At 43.5% G+C, this 22,944-nt stretch overlaps 1 protein-coding gene across 2 annotated transcripts in view; it reads left to right on the top strand.

Moving 5' to 3' along the window:
• Positions 1 to 22,944, top strand: part of WWC2 (WW and C2 domain containing 2) — a 289,038-nt gene that overhangs the window by 225,743 nt on the left and 40,351 nt on the right. For both annotated transcript variants that reach the window (XM_077477273.1, XM_077477274.1), the window contains exons 15-19: positions 23 to 215; positions 5,225 to 5,383; positions 9,524 to 9,642; positions 16,973 to 17,162; positions 21,792 to 21,956. In XM_077477273.1, the coding sequence (XP_077333399.1) occupies positions 23 to 215; positions 5,225 to 5,383; positions 9,524 to 9,642; positions 16,973 to 17,162; positions 21,792 to 21,956 (826 nt within the window). The remainder of the gene's footprint in view (positions 1 to 22; positions 216 to 5,224; positions 5,384 to 9,523; positions 9,643 to 16,972; positions 17,163 to 21,791; positions 21,957 to 22,944) is intronic.

A 22,944-nucleotide genomic window follows, 5' to 3' on the forward strand; every position in this document is an offset into this window, starting at 1 on the left:
CCTTTTCTTTATTTTTACACAGATATATCCGGGTTGCCATTCTTCCATCATCGGGTGACATGAGTTGCCTCTTTCGGACCAAAGTATACCCTGCAGCAGAGACAGTGGTGTTTAATGAGCTCTTCAGAGCCTCTATTTTACAGAGTGCTCTGCAGCAGAAGATTCTAAGAGTGGATGTGTGTTCAGCTGGAAGACCTCATCGAGAAGAGTGCCTGGTATATGACATACATCTTCACTTCTTTTTCAGAGAACCCTTGAAATCTATTATTCATCAAGTGGCTTTCAATTCACATATGTGTGCAGCATTCAGAAATTTTCAGCATGTCACTGCAATAGAGTAAACATTAGCGGGTGCACTGAAAGCAAGCTCTTTAATCAAGTATCATTTAACAAAGTGAACAGTCATTCATTGATTGCCCAGCAGCGTTTCTTAATCGCCCATTCAAAGTGTTTGTTGCAATGTGTAATGAAATCATTTGTTGTTAGGATCATATCTTTACTGGCTGTGCGTTGACTTTAACTGAAACCCACAAAGGCCTTCTTTTTTTTTTTTTTCTTACAGTTTTTAGAGAAAACCTTTGCTGCTAATTCTGACTTACTCCTGAAAATGCTATATACAGTGGTGTGAAAAAGTGTTTGCCCCCTTCCTCATTTCCTGTTCCTTTGCATGTTTGTCACACTTAAGTGTTTCGGAACATCAAACCAATTTAAACAATAGTCAAGGACAACACAAGTAAACACAAAATGCAATTTGTAAATGAAGGTGTTTATTAAAGGTGAAAAAAAATCCAAACCATCATGGCCCTGTGTGAAAAAGTGATTGCCCCCCTTGTTAAAACATACTATAACTGTGGTTGTCCACACCTGAGTTCAATTTCTCTAGCCACACCCAGGCCTGATTATTGCCACACCTGTTCACAATCAAGGCATCACTTAAATAGGAGCTGCTTGACACAGTAAGGTCCACCAGAAGATCCTTAAAAGCTACACATCATGCCGAGACCCAAAGAAATTCAGGAACAATTGAGAAAGAAAGTAATTGAGATCTATCAGTCTGGAAAGGGTTATAAAGCCATTTCCAAAGCTTTGGGAATCCAGCGAACCACAGTGAGAGCCATTATCCACAAATGGCGAAGACATGGAACAGTGGTGAACCTTCCCAGGAGTGGCCGGCCGCCCAAAATTACCCCAAGAGCGCAGCGACGACTCATCCAAGAGGTCACAAAAGACCCCACAACAACGTCCAAGGAACTGCAGGCCTCACTTGTCTCAGTTAAGGTCAGCGTTCATGCCTCCACCATCAGGAAAAGACTGGGCAAAAATGGCCTGCATGGCAGAGTTCCAAGGAGAAAACCACTGCTGAGCAAAAAGAACATCAAAGCTCGTCTCAATTTCTCCACAACACATCTTGATGATCCCCAAGACTTTTGGGACAACATTCTGTGGACCGATGAGACAAAAGTGGAACTCTTTGGAAGGTGTGTGTCTAAGTATATCTGGCGTAGAAGGAACACTGCATTTCATAAAAAGAACATTATACCAACAGTAAAATATGGTGGTGGTAGTGTGATGGTCTGGGGCTGTTTTGCTGCTTCAGGACCTGGAAGACTTGCCGTGATAAAAGGAACTATGAATTCTGCTGTCTACCAAGAGATCCTGAAGGAGAATGTCCGACCATCTGTTCGTGTACTCAAGCTGAAACGAACTTGGGTTCTGCAGCAGGACAATGATCCTAAACACACCAGCAAGTCCACCACCGAATGGCTGAAGAAAAACAAAATGAAGACTTTGGAGTGGCCTAGCCAAAGTCCTGACCTGAATCCTATTCAGATGTTGTGGTATGACCTTAAAAAGGCCGTTCATGCTCGAAAACCCTCTAATGTAACTGAATTGGGACAATTCTGCAAAGATGAGTGGGCCAAAATTCCTCCAGGACGCTGTAAAAGCCTCATTGCACGTTATCGCAAACGCTTGGTTGCAGTTGTTGCTGCTAAGGGTGGCCCAACCAGTTATTAGGTTTAGGGGGCAATCACTTTTTCACACAGGGCCATGATGGTTTGGATTTTTTTTCACCTTTAATAATAAACACCTTCATTTACAAATTGCATTTTGTGTTTACTTGTGTTGTCCTTGACTATTGTTTAAATTGGTTTGATGTTCCGAAACACTTAAGTGTGACAAACATGCAAAGGAACAGGAAATGAGGAAGGGGGCAAACACTTTTTCACACCACTGTACATGGCCGTCACGCTAATAAAATGACGTCTATGCTTTCTGGGGCACTAACCCAGAACTAGTATGCAACCTGTGAAGTCAGGATTTCCCATCTGTATGTGTTATAGCTACAGTGCCCTGAAAAAGTATTCATTCCCTTTGAAATTTTCCACATTTTGTCATGTTACAACCAAAAAACGTAAATGTATTTTATTGGGATTTTATTTGATAGACACAAAGTGGCACATAATTGTGAAGTGAATGGAAAATGATAAATGGTTTTCAACTTTTTTTACAAACAAATATCTGAAAAGATTAGGGTGCATTTATATTCAGCTCCTCCTGAGTCAATACTTTGTAGAACCACCTTTCGCTGCAATTGCAGCTGCAAGTCTTTTTGGGTATATCTCTAACAGCTTTGCACATCTAGAGAGTGACATTTTTGCCCATTCTTCTTTGCAATATAGCTCAGGCTCTGTCAGATTGGATGGAGAGCATCTATGAACAACAATTTTCAAGTTTTGCCACAGATTCTCAATTAGATTTAGGTCTGGACTTTGGGCCGTTCTAACACATGAAGATGCTTTGATTTAAACCAGGGATATGCAATTAGCAGACCTCCAGCTGTTGCAGAACTACAAGTCCCATGAGGCATAGCAAGCCTGACAGCCACAAGCATGACACCCAGAAGCAGAGGTATGATGGGATTTGTAGTTTTTCAACAGCCGGAGGTCCGCTAATTGCATATCCCTGATCTAAACCATTCCATTGTAGATCTGGCTGTATGTTTAGGGTCGTTGTATGATGAACCTCCATCCCAGTCTCAAGTCTTTTTACAGACTCTAACAGGTTTTCTTCTAAGATTGCCCTGTATTTGGCTCCATCCATCCTCCCATTAACTCTGACCAGATTCCTTGTCCCTGCTAAAGAAAAGCATTCCCACAACTTGACGCTGCCACCACCATGTTTCATGGGTAGGGTGATTGCAGTGTTCGTTTTCTGCCACACATAGAATTTTGCTTTTAGGCCAAAAAGTAAAATTTTGGTCTCATCTGACCAAAGCACCTTCTTCCACATTTTGCTGTGCGTTTGCTGTGTCCCCCACATGGCTTTCTCACAAACTGTAAACAGGACTTCTTATGGCTTTCTTTCAGCAATGGCTTTGTTCTTGCCACTCTTCCATAAAGGCCAGATTTGTGATGTGCACGACTAATAGTTGTCACCATGGCAGATTTTCGCACCTGAGCTGTGGATCTCTGCAGCTCCTCCAGAGTTAGTATTGGGCTCTTGGCTGCTTCTCTGATTTAATGCTCTCCTTGCCCAGCCTGTGAGTTTAGGTGGAAGGCCATGTATTGGTAGGCTTGCAGTTGTGCCATATTCTTTGCATTATCAGATGGATTGAACAATGCTCTGTGAGATGTTCAAAGCTTTTCTAACCTAACCCTGCTTTAAACTTCTCCAAAACTTTATCCCTGACCTGTCTGGTGTGTTCCTTGGCCTTCATGATGCTGTTTGTTCACTAAGGTTCTCTAACATACCTCAGAGGGCTTCACAAAACAGCTGTATTTATTCTGAGATTAAATTAGACACAGGTATACACATGCATTTTCAAGCATTTCTGTTGAATTCTGTGGGGCGACATATATTTTGCTACAGATGACAGAATGCTTATGTGAACAGAGGTCATTGAAATGAATGGGATTTTGCTTGTGGAGCTGCAAGCTACAAAATGCTTAGGTGTGGATGGGGCCTTGAAGAGCTAATCTTTTCAACAGATTTCTCTTTAGGCCCCTTTCACACGGGATGGATCAGTAATGATCCGCCCGTGATGATCCGCTTGCTCAGCGGGGATCACTCCGTTGTCCCCGCTGAGCCGGCGGATAACAGGGCGGTCCCGGCACACTGTGCCGGGACCGCCCTGTCAGCTCTCCTCTATGGGGGATCGGATGAACACGGACAGTCTGTCCCTGTTCGTCCGATCCGCTCTGCAGAGGGATAGAAAAATTGGATTTTCCTCCGTCTGCAGAATCGAACAATAGCGGAGGCGGACGATAGCGGGTGTCTGCGGATGCTCATCCGCAGACACCCGCTATCCCATAGGGGTGCATATATGTCCATATTTCATCCGCAAACGGATGGATGAAATACGGACATAATGTCCGCATGTGTGAAAGGGGCCTAACTGTGTGTGAAGGACTTGTCTGCATGGGGTTTGTATACTCTTCTCCTGTTTTTATGAAGTCAGTAAGCCTATTGGTATACATTACATTTAGAAACCATAATGAGTGGTGTAGACATATCCCAAAGAGTCCTCTGCCATGAAGTCAAACTCCTTTTGCTGTTTTGTCTGTACTGTACAATTAATGATAAATCATGGAATGTAAGGCAACCGTGTACATTGCTGTAGCAGATGGGAAGCCTTTGGAATTCAGATGCAGAGATCTCATCACTAGAAAGATTGAGGAGGATAAGTTCCTGGCAATTGACCCTTTATTAACACTTTGTTCCGCTGAACACTGAATGGTACAAAGTTGGTATCTGAAGATTCTGTAGACAGGTGCCGTCTAACTAGTTTAAGTGGAAAGCAGCATGTGTGTAATAGGGATTGTTAGGAAGACTAGAGCTCTGTGGAAAGGCCCGTGTTCTGCTATAGGCGATAAAGTGCCACCAAGTACACCTGTCACAAAGCAGTGGTGCATGTTGTTTTCTACAGGTTCTCAGCTTTCATCACAGGAATCTCTCTTTTAAGGCAGACTGTGTTTTTCTACTGATTGGAGTTAATCTTTGGGCGAATGTACTAAAAATAGAAATTATTCTTTTTGACTTGAGCAAACTCTAGACCCAGTGGACTCTAGTAGACAACCACTCTGGGTGGTGATTGTGAAATCATCTGATACATTGGAAAGAAAAAAAATCTCAATTTGAAATGCTGAAATACCTTTTTACCAAAAGACTATAAAGAAAATGCAATAAAATAAAATAAACATGCTATATTTGTTCTTCATTACAGGCTGGTATCCAGATCAGTTTAGCAGACTTGTCTTTAACAAATGAAGCATATACAAGATGGCACACTTTGATGCCCTGCCGACACATATCTCATCAAAAGGTTCTCTCTCAAAAGTCAGTATTAGAGGCCAGAGAGACACAGGCTGATGCAGTGAATATGGTAAGATGTGACTACTGACATACATTTACACTAAAAAGAATTCTTCAGCCAAGTGTGCACCACATTGTACCAGGTCTTGTTTTTGTTAACCAGAAAAGCCCATGTGCCTCTCTGATTTACTTTCACTCTATTTCTGAGGCCATGATTTACTTGACCATAATTAAGCCTTGCCTAGCTGCCTTGAGGACAATTTTATTAGACATGGGTGCAGGCAAACTTAAATTTACTTTGCTCATACTAGGCAACGTAACAAACTCACTTTAAAGGAGACGCAATATGCTTTCTGGATTTTCCTTCCCCTGACGTGGTTCCATGGCTCGCCATATGAAAGAAGGCAAGGCACTGCCTTCCTACCTCCTACAGTACAGCATTTGTGAATGAGGATAAATTCACTGAGCCTAAGTTGCATGAGGAGGGAGAGGCGTGCAAAGCCCTATGAGTTTTTTTTTTTAACTGTTTTAGAAGAAGTGTTTGGGGGCTCTGGGAGCAGATTGGGTACTCACTGTGACCCACGGTTTGTTTAGTGTGCTACTCAGGCTCGATCACTATGGGGAGTAGCGTAGGTGATGCTGCAACCTCTGCAGAAGTGCTAGCAAGGGATGGAGCTAGTCCAAGCTTCTGCAGTCACTAGAAGGAGAGGAAAGATCCCTGGTGCCGCACATCCACGGAATCCTATGGTGGTATGAGAGAGACTACCTCAGCCTCGGCTTCCGCCAGGCCACACCACCAACATGTTTCACTCCCCCCGGAGCTTAGTCATGGGTATTTCCAAACAAGTTGGGGCGTGGCCTGGGGGGTGCTGAGGCTGAAATTGTCCCTCTCATACCACCATAGGACTCAGTGGATGTGCGGCACCCGCGGTTATTCCTCTCTTCTAGCAGATTGTGGTGGCAAGGCAAAGGGTGACAGATTTGATTTATTAAAGCGGAAGCTCACACAAAAATGGAACCTCCGCTTTTCAGAACCCTACCTCCCTCAGGTGTCACATTTGGCACCTGTAATACAGGTATTTGCACCCACTTCTGGGCATAGACTCCCGCCTCTTCCCACATTTGATTCAGTTTCAGAGGTGAACTCTGCTTTAGGAAATTTCTCTTCACCTAACCAGCTCCTGCAATTACACCACATTCTATTACATTCAAGCCACAAACCCCCCCCCCCCCCATTCTTGATTCAAGAAACTGTACATGATCTGAATGTCAGCACAGAGGGCACTGGACGTTTAATCTACAGCACTGCTCTTGCTCTAAAACTGTCCCTGCGCTATACAGTGGGAAAAATAATTATTTGATCCCTGCAGATTTTGTAAGTTTGCCCACTTACAAAAAAATTAAGGGTCTATAATCTTTATCATGAGTGTATTTTAAATGATAGAGACAGAATATAAACCAAAAATCTAGAAAAAACACGCAATACAAATGTTATAAAGTATTTGATCCCCAAGCAAAACATGACTTAGTAGTTGGTGGAGAAAGCATTGTTAGCAAGCACCAAAGTAAAATGTTTTTTGTAGTTAGTGACCTGGTTTGCACACATCTCAGGAGGGATTTTGGTCCAATCTTTTTTACAGATCTTCGCTAAATCCTTAGGGTTCCTTAGCTGTCCCTTAGCTGTCCCTTGGCAACTAGAAGTTTCAGCTCCCTCCAGAAATGTTCTATAGGATTAAGGGCTGGAGATGGCTAGGCCACTCCATGACCTTAATGTGCTTCTTCTTGGGCCACTGTTGTTGCCTTGGCGGTATGTTATGGATCATTGTCCTGCTGAAAGGCCCTTTCATGACCCATCTTCAGGTTTCTGGCTGAAGGAAGAAGGTTCTCATCTCAAACAAGATTTTACAATACATGGCTCCGTCCATTGGCCCCTCAATGCGGCAAAGTCGGTCTGTACCTTTAGCAGAGAAACAGCCCCAAAGCATCATGCTTTCACCTCTGTGCTTGACTGTATGGTTTGGTTTCCTATGGTCATAGTCAGCATTTTTATTCCTCCAAATGCGGTGAGTTGCGTTAATGCCAAAGAGGTAAATTTTGGTCTCATCTGACCACAGCACTTTCTCCCAATCCAAGGAAGAAGGTTCACAGCCAAGATTTTGCAATACATCCATTGGCCCCTCAATGAAGCAAAGTCAGTCTGTACCTTTAGCAGAGAAACTGAGCCAAAGCATCAAGTTTCCACCTCCATGCTTGACTGTGGGGATGGTCTTCTTAGGGTCATAGTCAGCATTTTTCTTCCTCCAAACACTGCGAGTCGTCCTCCTCAAGTAGGCACATGTACAGCCATGCCAATGAACATCTAAATGATTCAGAGAAGGATCAGGAGAAAGTGCTGTGGTAAGATTAGACCAAAATTGAGCTCTTTGGCATTAACTAGACTCAGTGTTTGGAGGAAGAAAAATGCTGACTATGACTGTAAGAACACCACCCCTACAGTCTAGCACGGAGGTGGAAACATAATGCTTTGGGACTGTTTCTGAAGGGGACCATGTATTGTAAAATCTTGATTGAGAACCTTCTTCCCTCCAGCATGACAATAACCCAAAACATACCACCAATATAATATTGGTTGATATTCTGTCTCTATCATTTAAAATATGCCTATGATAAAAATGATAGACCCTTCATTTCTTTCTAAGTGGGCAAACTTACAAAATCTGCAGGGGATCAAATTATTATATTCCCCATTGTATGTATTCTCTCATTCAGTCCTACAAGCTGAACAAGAGAAATCTATCAATACCCCCATCCACTCTACCCCAGACAGTAGTGTCTTCTGATTGAATACAGAGCCTTGCTCTATGTATGTCCAGCTTTGTTTGAGGGGGTGGGGTGTAAATAAGCTGTTGGCCATAAAGTTTTCACCTGCTTGAATGCATTTTCCCTTAATGGAGATCAAACAAGAATGTCTGCTCTATTTGTGGATCGGTGTTCTCTTTTGGTAGCGGGGAGAACCATTTCCTGAAAGCTAATGTATGACCATCCTTATTAACTTCTGTTAACTTACTTATTTATTTTTATTTATTTTCTTGTGACCAGAAGTATTTTTGATGTTTTTTTTTCTTCCTTAAATTGTTGCAAAGTGCTTTGGCACTGTGTAGTGGTATGTTTTCTTCTCCTTTACCGCAAAGGACAGAGAACAGTCCAGTCACACTCAGATATCCGTGATCGCCAGCTGTTGGCTCATAGCGCTGTTCCATTCTATGATGGATACTAGTAACAGATGGGTTACAGCAAATGTAAAATGCATGTGAACTACAGATTCATATAAATACTATGTGCATGTTAATGAGTAAATTTGAGCCACTGCAGAGAACTAGACTAGATCCTCATCCTCAGATGTGACAGATGTTTGAAAGGTAAGGGGAAACATCACTTATAGGGATCCAAATAGAAATGAAAATATAAACGCTTTTACTTTATTCCCTGCTTTTTTTTTTATTTCTGTCTGTGTATTCAATGAGGAGATCGCCCCCCACTTCCTGTTCTCTCTGATAACCATCAGATATATGAGTGGGGAGATTCAAAAGGTGCAGACTCTTTTTGATTCACTAACCTAATCTAACAAAAAAAAAAATTTTTGACTGGAGTTTCAGTTCAAGTAAAGACTAGTTCTGCAACAGAAAGAGATTGGGGATAGAACATCTGATAAAGACATCATAATAACATTCTACTTTATGAAAATAGCTAAAATTGGGTTGCGATGGTCAACTATTGTATTGTAATTAGAATAATAATTATTCCTTTTTCTTTCTGATCTGTCACACCAGACGGGTTCTTTATAATCTCAGTAATATGTAAATCTTTTTTCCTTGCTTTGCATGAAATGAGCATTTTTCAAGGATCAGAAATCCCTTTGTGTCTTTAACTTTTCAGCCTCCCAGAAGAGAACAAGTGACTCCTGTCTCCTTACATCTGCCTTTGAAGAAGGAGTGTAAAAGTATAGCCTGACATCTGAAAAGTAGCTAGTTTTATTTTCAGAGGTAGTATACTGTTTAATTCCTGCTACAATGGCTGATACAAGATGACAGAAGTCAAACAGAACTTCAATTAAAGATTAGTGAGCTGTAGTTAAAATGGCTCTATCTCCCTGTCTGATTTCCCTTTCTTGATCAGCTGCTGACAGGCTTTATCTCCCGTTTTATTGCAGGATGCTGTGTCAGCATTGCTTGTCAGGACATCTGCGGAGCTGGAAGCGGTGAAGCGAGAATTAGCCCAGGTAGAAGCAGATGAGGAGGATCAGGAGCAGACATGTTTGGGAGAGGAATGGTAAGTCATCAATGTTCAGGCACATTTCATAGGCCATCTGTAAATCAGCATATGCTGTTTGAATTTTTCCATGCCTTCCCAGAACACTGAACGTCCACAACTTGCACAGTGGTTTATATGCCTGAAGTACAATAAAGGGGAATGTGTACCAATATAGTTTTATATTGTGGTCAGTACTAAAAATAACGGTCAAATACAGAATATTGCTGAAGAATATGTTGCATTTTTATTGTGTTGTCAGTGGGTGGAGCTCTAAACACGTTTTACAGGCTATTCTGATCTCCTCCTTTGACAAAATCATAATGTTTACAAAACCTAAATTGTACTTCCACCTTTGCAGACAATTTTGGAAAATCCTTCAATACGTTGATTGTTGATGTTCCCATTCACATACCATCAATAAATAAGTAAAAAAAATATTCTTACCTTTCTAGTTGGCATCTTGAATTATTTAGAATAACTTGCTCGCCAGTACACTATAGGGATTGGTTTAAAAGTGCATCAGTATGACATCTACTGCACAAGCCTTAAGATATTTAACTCTTTATTAGGACAGACAGAGTTCTCATTTAGTTTACAACTAATCATGAAGATCTGCCAACGCAAAGCAGACACATTTAATTATAATAGTAAACATTTTCCCAGCCTGCTCCTTAATATAACATGTTTTTCTATGTAATTGGGAACAGAGAGCAAATACACTTTAATAATTCCACCTGAAGATTACACGCACCCTCTTTGCCTCCTCTGAGTTCTCAATACAAAGTCTCAATTAGAGACATGGTGTGTGTGTGTATGTGTATGCATATGTGTGTGTGTGTGTGTATATATATATATATATATATATATATATATATATATATATATATATATATATATATATATATATATTATATATATATATATTTATATATATATATATATATATATATATATATATATATATATACATGCCCTGGCAGAATTTATGATTTCTTGGCCATTTTTCAGAGTATGAATGATTACACAAAAACTTTTCTTTCACCCATGGTTAGTGTTTTGCTGAAGCCATTTATTATCAATCAACTGTGTTTACTCTTTTTAAATCATAATGGCAACAGAAACTACCCAAATGACCCTAATCAAAAGTTTACACACCCGAGTTCTTAATACAGTGTATTGCCCCCTTTAACATCAATAACAGCTTGAAGTCTTTTGTGGTATTTGTGGATGAGGCTCTTTATCCTCTCAGATGGTAAAGCTGACCATTCCTCTTGGCAAAAAGCCTCCAGTTCCTGTAAATTCTTGGGCTGTCTTGCATGAACTGCATGTTTTGAGATCTCCCCAGAGTGGCTCAATGATATTGAGGTCAGGAGACTGAGATGGCAGCTCCAGAACCTTCACTTTATTCTTCTGTAACCAATGACAGGTCAACTTGCCCTTGTGTTTTAGATCATTGTCATGTTGGAATGTCCAAGTACATCCCATGGGTAGCTTTCTGGCTGATGTGTGCAAATGTTTCTCGAGTATTTTTTGATAACATACTGCATTCATCTTGCCAACAATTTTGATCACATTTTCTGTACCTTTGTAGCTCACACATCCCCAAAACATCAGCGATTAACCTCCGTACCTTTTATCATAGGCCTTGTTGACTCCTCTCCAAAAGTAGCGTTTATGGCTGTGGCCAAAAAGCTCAATTTTGGTCTCATCACTCCAAATGACTTTGTGCCAGAAGGTTTTAGGCTTGTCTCTGTGCTGTTTGGCGTATTGTAAGTGGGATACTTTGTGGCATTTGCATAGTAATGGCTTTCTTCTGGCGCCTTGACCATGCAGCCCATCATTCTTCACGTGCCTCCTTATTGTGCATCTTGAAATAGCCACACCACTTGTTTTCAGAGAGTCCTGTATTTCACCTGAAAGTATTTGTGGGTTTTACTTTGCATCGCAAACAACTTTCCTGGCAGTTGCGGGTTAAATTTTAGTTGGTCTACCTGACAGTGTTTTGGTTTCAACAGAACCCCTCATTTTCTACTTCTTGATTAGAGTTTGAACACTGCTGATTGGCATTCTCAATTCCTTGGATATCGGATATCTTTTTATATCCCTTTCCTGTTTTATACAGTTCAATTACCTTTTCCCGCAGATCCTTTGACAGTTCTTTTGCTTTCCCCATGATTCAAAATCCAGAAACGTCAGTGCAGCACTGGATGAAAGATGCAAGGGTCTGTCAGGAGTCCAGAAACGCATTGACCTTTAATACACACACATACACACGCTAATTAGAAGAAAACAGATCACAGGTGAGTATGGTTACCTTTTTAATAGCCATTCAAACCACCTCATGTCACCTTGTGTGCATGTTATCAGACCAAAATCACCAGAGTATGTAAACTTTTGATCAGGGTCATTTGGGTAATTTCTTTTGCGATTATGATTTAAAAAGAGTAAACACAGTTGATTGATAATGCATGTCTTCAGCCAAACACTAACCATGAGTGAAAAATGTTTGTCTTATCATTCATATTCTCTGAAAAATGGCCAAGAAATGATCAATTCTGTCAGGGTATGTAAACGTATGAGCACAACTGTATATATGTGTGTGTGTGTGTGTGTATATGTATTTACTCAATTCTCTAGCACCAGCTATCCAGATACTCTTTGGGCAGATGCAAGTGTGCAAGAGTCTACCATATATATTTCAGGATCTACTTCTAAAAGAAGCCGCAGAACAGTTTTTATTGCTTTTTTTTTTTAGTAATATTACATTCCCATAGAGTTTAGATTGCATTCCCATAGACTTTCTTGAGTGCTATTTTGTATCAACATCAACAGTTACTTCAAATAGATTACAACGTATATAACATGATCACTCCAGTCAAGCAAAGCATAAACTCTAGATTTAAAATCTTGCTTTGCTTAGCTAAAGTGAGCTGTGCTAGCTTTATTTACAGTGTACTGTATATGTATACATATATAAGATGTAGATATCTCTGTGTGTGCGCTTGTGTGTATGTATATACATTCCTACCCAGGCCTGTACATATGCTCTGCACCCTCATTCATCCCTACAAAGAATTTTCAATTTATTTTTTTTACAACTTTTCCTAATTCATATCCTGCATTACTATTAGTCAACAGTGCCCGCAAGTACAGGGAATGAAGCAGCTTCCCCACCAACCTTTTATTCACCTTTGACTAACTTTTTGCCTTTTGTTGGGTTGTTGTATACCATTAATTAATTACCATTAATCCATTAACACAATACTAAGTGCTTGGGAAAAGTAACACATTGTTTCTCCCTATGTACCAATGAAGGTTTGTATTCTATCAGAACACTATAGCTTAATCATAATGGCCGATCAGGAGACCTGTGTGCATGTTTGAAATTTTATCCCGGTTTAACTTGGTAGATATTTGTTTAGCTTTTCACCTTACAGCGCCTTTGAAAAAGTATTCATAGCCCTTGAAATTTTCCATATTTTGTCATGTTACAATCAAAAAAGTAAATTTATTTTATTGGGATTATATGTGATAGACCAACACAAAGTGGCACGCAATTGTGAAGTGGAAAGAAAATAACTGGTTTTCAATTTTTTTTACAAATACCTGAAAAGTGTGGCGTGCATTTGTATTCAGCCCCCCCAAATCCAAAACGTTTTAGAACCACCTTTCCCTGCAATTACAACTGGAAGTCTTTTTAGGTATGTCTCTACCAGCTTTGCACATCTGTGTGTGACATTTTTGCCCATTCTTCTTTGCAAGATAGCTCAAACTCAGTTTTTTGCAGACTAATGCCGCGTACACGCGATCGGACTATCCAGCGGACTTAGTACGGTGGACTTTGCAGCGGAGGTCCGCCGTACTTTTCCAAGCGGACCTGCCCACATGGCCGTACTTTGTTGCTTTTGAAATGAACGGACTTGCCCACACACGGAGGCAAGTCTGTTAATTTTGAACGTGACACCAGGTAGACAGGACTAGCAAAGGAAGTCAGTGTCGCCGCCTCCATCGGCGAGATTGACGCGTCGCTAGCCCCGTCAGCTGGTATGGACTTAAAGGGGAAGCCCTACACCGAAAAAACGGCATGGGGTCCCCCCAAGTCCATATCAGACCCTTATCCGAGCACGTAGCCTGGCCGGTCAGGAAAGGGGGTGGGGAAGAGCGGCCCCCCCACCCCGAAGCACCTTGTCCCCATGTTGATGAGAATACGGGCCTCTTCCCGACAACCCTGGCTGTTGGTTGTCGGGGTCTGCGGGCAGGGTGCTTATTGGAATCCGGGAGCCCCCTTTAATAAGGGGGCCCCCAGATACCAGCCCCCCACCCTATGTGAATGAGTATTGGGGTACCATGTACCCCTACCCATTCACCTGCTGAAAAAAGTGTGAATAAAAAAACACAACACATGTTTTTAAAATAATTTATTGGACAGCTCCGGTGGTCTTCCATCTTGGGGGTCTTCTCGCTGGACTCCTCTGCTATCTTCTGCTCTTTTACTACCGTGTTTCCCCGAAAGTAAGACAGTGTCTTACTTTCTTTTTATCCCCAAAAGCCCCACTATGTCTTACTTTCGGGGTATGTCTTATATTGGAAAAAAATTGTCGAATTTTTTGTTTTAACCATAAAATTAACATCCTATGCCTGGCACCCCCCCCCCCCCCCCACCTTAAAATGTAAAAACACCTCACTACAAGTCCCAGCAAGCAAGGCTGCACTGCATTACAGAGGACTACAATTCCCAGAATGCAAGGCTGCACTATGGAGGACTACAAGTCCAAGCATACAAAGCTGCTATGCTCAGCAGAGGAGAACTGTAAGCCCACACAGCCCGGTATGTTGGGACTTGTAGTCCTCCTCAGATGCATCTTGCGGTTACATACCGGTAATACCGTAAGAGTTGCAGAGAATCTCTTCACACCCCCCCTCCCCCTCCCCCTCCTTGGTCTCTCTCTGTATCAGCACTGACCTGTACCGGGAGGACACAGAGCCAGTGACACCTGTCGTCAGTGATCCGGGACCTGGCGCAATAATCCCCTTCTCTGTGGTTGCGTCGCGCCGTTCTGATCAGTCTCGGGCAGCAGCTGTCACTCACAGCCGAGCAGAGTGAAGCCACCTCCCCATCCTCTTGTATGGCTACACAGTGCTGTGTATGGAGGAGGAGGAGGAGGGGGAGGCGGCTTCAGTGAAGCCGCCTCCCCCTCCTTCTCCTTTATGGACAGCACTGTGTAGCCATACAAGAGGAGGGGGAGGCGGCTTCACTCTGCTCGGCTGTGAGTAACAGCTGCTGCCCGAGACTGATCAGAACGGCGCTGTCTCTTCAGTCGGAGGGGGAGGGCGCTGGCCTGGCACCCCCCCCAGGGTGTGGCACCCTGTGCGGCCTGCACCCCCCGTCCCACTCTTAGTACGCCACTGGAGGCAGCAATACCCCCGTGTTTCCCCGAAAGTAAGACATACGTCTTACTTTCGGGGTACGGCTTATATTAGCCGACCCCTCTGAAACTCCCGATACGTCTTACAATCGGGGGTGTCTTACTTTCGGGGAAACACGGTAGTGGAGGAGCCCGGCTTTCTTCTTCGTTGCTGCCGCCGTCTGGGGGTCTTCTTCTGACTTCGGGGGTCTTGTCCCCCTCTTTGGTTCTTCTTGCCGGGCCTCCGCTATCTTCTTATTGCTCTTTTACTAGCGGTGGCCCGGTCTTCTGTCGCCACCGCCTTCTTCTCTTCTTCTTCTCCCTTGCAATGTTGACACGACGCTCTCTCTGGCCGCAATGGCAGGGACACATTGTGCGGCGACTTTTATATAGGGACAAGGGGTGGGGTCACTGGCCCCAAAGTCCGCCGGAGCCCACACACGGGCGGATTGTCTGTCGTATTCTGGTCCACCGGATAGTCTGAACGTGTGTACGTGGAAAAACAGGTTTTCTTCTAAGATTGTCCTGTATTTGGCAGGGACACATTGTGCGGCGACTTTTATATAGGGACAAGGGGTGGGGTCACTGGCCCCAAAGTCCGCCGGAGCCCACACACGGGCGGATTGTCTGTCGTAATCTGGTCCACCGGATAGTCTGAACGTGTGTACGTGGAAAAACAGGTTTTCTTCTAAGATTGTCCTGTATTTGGCTCCATCCATCTTCCTATTAACTCTAACCAGCTACCCTGTCCCCGCTGAAGGTGTGTTCGGGGTGGTATTCAGTGTTTTCTGCCATACACAGCATTTTGCTTTTAAGCCAAAAAGTTAAATTTTGATCTCATCTGGCCAGAGCACCTTCTTCCACATGTTTGCTGTGTCCCCCACATGGCTTCTCGCAAACGGGACTTCTTATGGCCACTCTTGCATAAAGGCCAGGTTTGTGGAGTGCAGGACTTATAGTTGTCCTGTGGACAGATTCTCCCACCTGAGCTGTGGATCTCTGCAGCTCCAGTAGAGTTACCATGGGCCTCTTGGCTGCTTTTCTGATTACTGCTCTCCGGTCTGTCAGTTTAGGTGGACGGCCATGTCTTGGTAGGTTTGCAGTTGTGCCATACTCTTTCCATTTTTGGATGATGGATTGAACAGTGCTCCGTGAGATGTTTAAAGCTTGGGATATTTATTTATAACCTAACCCTGCTTTAAACTTCTCCACAACTTATTGCTGACCTGTCTGGTGTGTTCCTTGGCCTTCATGATGCTGTTTGTTCACTAAGGTGCTCTAACAAACCTCTGAGGGCTTCACAGAACAGCTGCATTTATACTGAGATTAAATTAGACACAGGTGGACTCTATTTACTAATTCGGTGACTTCTGAAGGCAGTTGGTTCCACTAGCTTTAGGTTGGGGGTATCAGAGAAAAAGGAGTTGAATACAAATGCACGCCACACTATTCAGATATTTATTTGGAAAACCATGAGGCTCCTTCTACTTCTCAATTACGTGCAACTTTGTATTGGTCTATCACATAAAATCCGAATAAAATACTTTTACGTTTTTAGTTGTAACGTAAGAAAATGTGGAAATTCAAGGGGTAATAATACTAATTCAAGGCACTGTAGCTCAGGCAACGTCACCATTTCAGAGGCAGGTTTAAATCCAGAATATGGATTATGATATACATTTCTAGAAGCAGTGATGATGAACAAAGTTCAGTAAGAAATGGGAATGACTCAGAAATAATCTACTAGTTTATCTGATACCAGCAATCTGGTTGCTGGCTATGTGTTGCTAGACTTTACACATTGAGTACAAGCTCATTTTGTTTTGCAGTTAGTTGGCTTGCTGAATAAACACAGTTTATTTTCTGATTATTCATTTAGTAATTAATCATAAAAATGGAAAAACATGAAACAATTTTGCCTTATTCTATAATCTTGGCCTTAGGTTGGAACTACAGGGAGAAGAGGCATTTGATGCTATTGAACCTGGGCCCACAGAACACATGAATGAGTATTACTCTTCCCCATTGCAATTATCTACTGACCCAGAAGAGCCCCAAACAGAATCTTACGATGGAACAAACAGCTGGGATTCTACCTCTACTCCACTTCCTGCTGCTGAACTGCCAACACTGGTAAATGGCATCATAGTCCGCATATATATGTCTGTGCCTGATTTCTTTGGTGAATGTAAATCCCCCAAATTAGGTAGTAACTGTAAAATATGATACATAACACACACATTCACTTATAGAAGCTCCCCATACCCAATTCTTTTTACTTTACCACTATTTGTAGGTGAAAGCCACTCCAACTCTAGTGCAAAAAGAGATGATACTGGTCTGTTCAATAAAGATGACTGCTTTTCTTATTTTTCCATGCTTGTTTTTTTGTAAAATAGTCCCCCTCTATGCTGCATGAAAAACCAGGGCAACGCCATAGCAAGCTATGGGGCATAAATATTAAAAGGTCAATGAACGAGAGGTATAGAGGTTGGATATTAGTTGTTATACATCTTCAAGCATGTTTTTAAATATGTTCAAGCACCTCGTGTGCCTTTTAACTGGTTTACACAATACTTTTGGTTGATTTATGCTGCGTACACACGATCGGATTACAGTCCGCCCATGTGTGGGCTCCGGCGGACTTTTTGTTCCCAGAAGTCCGGCGGAGTTAGAAAGAAGTTTTAACTCAAAATTGTCCGCCGGACTCTGTTGTCTCCATCGGCGAGATTGACACCTCGCTAGCCCCGTCACCTAGTATGGATTTAAAGGGGAAGCCCTACGCCGGAAAAATGGTGTGTGTCCCCCCAAAGTCCATAGTAGACCCTTATCCGAGCACGCAGCCCAGCCGGTCAGGAAAGGGGGTGGGGATGAGTGAGTGCCCCCCCCCTCCTGAGCCGTACCAGGCCACGTACCCTCAACATGAGGGGGTGCTTTGGGGAAGGGGGGGCCCTGCGGCCCCCCCACCCAAAAGCACCTTGTCCCCATGTTGATGAGGTCGTTGGTTGTCGGAGTCTGCGGGCGGAGGGCTTATCAGAATCCGGGAGCCCCGTTTAATAAGGGGGCCCCCAGATTCCAGCCCCCCACCCTATGTGAATGAGTATGGGATACAATGTACTTGTAAATAAAAAAACACAACACAGGTTTTTAAAATACTTTATTACACAGCTCCGGTGGTCGTCTTCCGTCTTGATGGGGTCTTCTCGCCGGACTTCTTCGCTATCTTCTGCTAGCTCTTTTACTAGCAGAGGAGCCCGGCTTTCTCCTTTATCACTGCCGGTGTCCAGGGGCCTTCTTCCGTCTTCGGGCGTCTTGACCCGCTCTTCGGTGGTCTGGTCCCGCTCTTCGGTTCTTTTTGCAGTTCTTTTACTAACGTTGGCCCGGTCTTCTGTTGCTGTCGCCATCGTCGCCTTCTTCTGCTTCTTCTTCCCTCATCCGATGTTGACACGGCGTTGTCTCCGGCCATAATGCTGTGGATGCGTTGTGCGGCGACTTATATAGGGACAATGGGCGGGGTAATCGGGTGATGTCACATGGTTACCCCGTCCCTTATGATGTCACAGTCCCAGCATCCTCCGGGACTGTGACATCAAAAGGGGCGGGTCACCATGTGACATCACCCAGTGACCCCGCCCCTTGTCCCTATATAAGTCGCCGCACAACGCGTCCCCAGCATTACGGCCGGAGACAGCGTTGTGTCAACATCGGAAGAAGCAGAAGGCGGTAGAGACAGTGATAGAAGTAAAAGAGCTGTAAGAATAAAGCGGAGGCCCGGCAAGAAAAACCGAAGAGCGCGACAAGACCCCTGAAGTCGGAAGAAGCCCCCCGGACGTTGGCGGCGACGAAGGAGAAAGCTGGGCTCCTCCGCTAGTAAAAGAGCTAGCAGAAGATATCAGAGTCCGGCAAGAAGACACCATCACCATTTTTTCCCCAGGTGTATGGGTAGGGGTACACATGTTGAGGTGACGCGGCCTGGTACGGTTCAGTGGGGGGGGCACACTCCCTCATCCCCACCCCCTTTCCTGACCAGCCAGGCTGCATGCTCAGATAAGGGTCTGCTATGGGCTTTGGGGGGACCCCCACACCGTTTTTTTCGGCGTAGGGCTTCCCCTTTAAATCCATACCAGGTGATGGGGCTAGCGAGGTGTCAATTTCAATGGAGGCAGCGACATTGACTTCCTTTGCTAGTTCTGTCTACCTGGAGCCATGTTCAAAATGAACGGACTTTACTCTGTGTGTGTGCAAGTCCGTTCATTTCAAAAGTCTGGCAGACTCCCGCCATAGTCCGGCGGATTTTCCGCCGGTCCTAGTCCCCTGGAAAAGTCCGGTCATGTGTGGGCAGGACCGCTCGTTCGGAAAGTCCGGCGGACCTCCGCTGCAAAGTCTGGTGGGTTGTCCGCTGGATAGTCCGATCGTGTGTGTGTGGCATTATTGTTCTGTATATGTTGTCAAATAAACCTTCTTTGGCTGTATTTCTAATGTTCGCTATAGCTAATGTATGCATTTCACGTTGTGCACTAAATATCTTCAAGCAATACTGAAGGTACTGATAAATGTCTGTTGTGAAATAGAGGTGCACTTGAGATATTAAAGGAACATTTTATGTGATGTTGGTTCGAGAGCTGGAGATGTTTGCTGCTTTTTGTGACTAAGGTTGGGTTCACACTGAAGCGATGCGGGAGCGCCGCGAATCCGCGGTGGGTTCCCGCATCGCATGCCTCCCGCCGGCAGTTCACACTGCCCTATGCGGACTGCTGGGAGTGTCAGTGAAACCTTAATGATACCCCCAGATCAGTTCGCATATCGCAGTGCGATCTGCAAACTCGGACAGGAATCGGATCGCATGGTGTGAACACCCATGCGATCCGATTCTGCTGCGGACCAAAAAAAGGGTCCTGTGCGAGTTTGCGGTGGGTGCGATGCGAATTCAGCCATACTATCTGTATGGCTGAACTCGCATCGCACAGAGATCAGATGTGATTTGCACTGCAGTGCGGTGCGAATCACATTCGGTTCTCGTAGCCGCTCCAGTGTGAACCCAGCCTGAAAGCTGGTAGCAATGGTTGTGTGGTCAGCTTAACAGAACCAATTCCCTAGTTACTAAATGATTCTGCACGCCAGTCCTACCTTTTCATAATTATGTACATTTATTACCAATCTCTTCTGAAACTCTATACTTATTTTCCTTAGCTGTCTCCATATTTATAAAAGGGATTCTAAAGGATGGAATTTTTTATTTATATTTTAAAGCGGAGGTTCACCCTAAAATGGACCTCCGCTCATCGGAATCCCCCCCCCTCCGGCGCCACAATCGGCACCTTTCAGGGGGGAGGGGGGTGCAGTTACCTGGATAATCCAGGTAACTGCACCCACTTCCGGGCTAGCTCTCTGCGGAAAGGGGCGTACGTTACGCCCCTTTCCGCAAGCGCCCGCCCCCTTCAGCAAGTGCCCCGCTGCCTGCTGGGAAACACACAGCTCCCAGAGGCAGCGGGGACCGTCCGGATTGCGCCGCGCGGCTCGCGCATGCGCAGTAGGGAACCGGGAAATGAAGCCGAAAGGCTCCATTTCCTGATTCCCATACCCAAGATGGTGGCGGCACGAGCGAGCGATCGGCTTCGGGTGCCGACATCGCGGGCGCGCTGGACAGGTAAGTGTCACTATTTAAAAGTCAGCAGCTGCAGTATTTGTAGCTGCTGGCTTTTAAAAAAAAAAAAAAAAACGCGGAGTCCCTGTGGACTCCCGCTTTAAATAACAAACATGTCATACTGTACTTAACAAACTGTACTTAACTGCAAGCAGCCCTGGTTCTCTTTTTTTGATTCCCCCGCCGGCGGTCTTGGCTTCTCCTCCCTGCCAAGTGCCCCCAATAGAAATCCTCTTGTTATGGGAGCACTAGAGCAGGATTGCTCCTGAGCCACACTCATGTGAATGGACATTGACCATTCAAACACACAGCTCAGCCCTGCCCCCTGCTCTATTTCATTGGCTCACTGTCTGTAAATGACAGCAGCAGGAGCCAATGACTTCCGCTGCTTTGTAAGCCAATGAGGGGGGACAGATGGAGAATCGGACCGATGCTTCATCAACCTAGGTAAGTATGATTCAGAAAAAAAATACAACCCCATAGTTCTCTTTTAATGCATAGAATGCATTAATGTAAAATACTCCTGCCTTTAGAACCACTTTAAATCATATGAAGTATAAAACCTATTTTACCTATGTGTGTATCCTTCAAGGAGGTACTACAAGTATGACTTTGTGAGAATGAATCTGCTCTATATTGCTAAGCATGGTATTTTAAGGTATTGTTCCATGTTGCATTATTTTTTTTACATGGTCATCTTCTAAAGTCTTTTGGTAATACAAAATGAACGGTTCACCACATATGCAGTACAGGCTTTTACAGCAGCAAACAAAATGTACAAATTTGGAGGAGGCTTAGACCAATAGCAGGATTTTTCTTTTTTTTAAACATTCCTATGTTTATTGTAATTGTGTTTCATAGACAGAAGATAATAAAGTACAACATTTAAAAAAATTAAAAATGAGAATAAGGTAGCATAGGCATCAGGAAAACCATACACAATGGATAACAATGTCCAAAGGAGGTTTCCATAAGACCGGTTGTGTTAACAGGTAATTTTTGAGTTGGGAATACATACTTGAATAGATTTTTTTTTTTTTTTTTTTTTTTTAAACCAGAGTTTAGTTTCACTTTAAATATGTCAATGTTACCTTTTCCTATTTGTTCCTGAACTTAAGGTCGACAAAGAGACAAACACGGAAGAAACCGTACATGAAAATATTTCAGTGCGACCAAAGGACAGAAGTAGTCTTGGTGGAAGACAGCGACCATTTGTTAGAAACAGTATGATCGTACGGTCACAGACATTCTCCCCAGGAGAGAAGAACCAGTATATTTGTAGGGTAAGTGGTCTTATACGGACATTCACCTACAAAAAAAGATGCATGTTTACCTATTTAAAACCTAGGAAAAAGTGAGTTTGCCACGGTCAAAACAGAAAAGAGGCAACTGCCCTTATATTCTGACATTCTGTATAAATGTATGAATAGTATGGAGGAAACGCTAAATCTCGTGATATGGACTGTGTCCAGCCAAATATAAAGAAGTGCATATAACACTAATATATAATTGAGTAAAAATGATATGCCTGCATGATTAATAATTCTCATAGTAAGTTATTACATAAAATGTGTGTACTCATAAATGCATATACAGATAACCAAATAAGGTGCTAAATTATCTGTAAAAAGAAACCCAGAATCTGTGTGACCCTAAAACAACTGATATAAATAAATGTGCAAACCAATAAAGATATGTATGAAAAAGTCCAACATAAAGTATAAGGGATATTCCACAGACTTGGTGAAGATATTTATTGCAAAAAGTGAACCGATCACATAACAGCCTTTCTTAGCCCTTGTACACACGGTCGGAGATTCCGACGGAATGTTTCCTATCGGACCGTTTTGTCGGATATTCCGACTGTGTGTGGTCTGCATCGGACTGTTTCTGTCGGAATATCCGACGGACCAAGTTTTCCAACTTGCCGGTAAAATTTTCCGACAAAATGCTCCTATCGGACATACTCCGATCATGTGTAGCCTACTCCGACGGACAAAGTGCCACGCATGCTCAGATCAAATTCCTAGACCAAAGCTATTGGCTACTAGCCTGAACGTAGTCCCGTCGTAACGAAATAACGTCATCACGTTATGTGCAATCGGATTTTGCGACAACTTAGCCCGACCATGTGTATGCAACATCACTTCCAGACCTCTTCCGGAATTAATCCGTCGGAATTACTCCGACGGATTTGGTTGTCGGAATCTCCGACCGTGTGTACAAGGGCTTAGTGCGGTGAAATCCACATGCCAAAGCAAATCCAAAACA

This window comes from Lithobates pipiens, unplaced genomic scaffold (genome assembly GCF_037356315.1).
Source record: "Lithobates pipiens isolate NorthernLeopardFrog02 unplaced genomic scaffold, aLitPip1_a1.2 Scaffold_13, whole genome shotgun sequence".
Taxonomy (NCBI): Eukaryota; Metazoa; Chordata; class Amphibia; order Anura; family Ranidae; genus Lithobates; species Lithobates pipiens.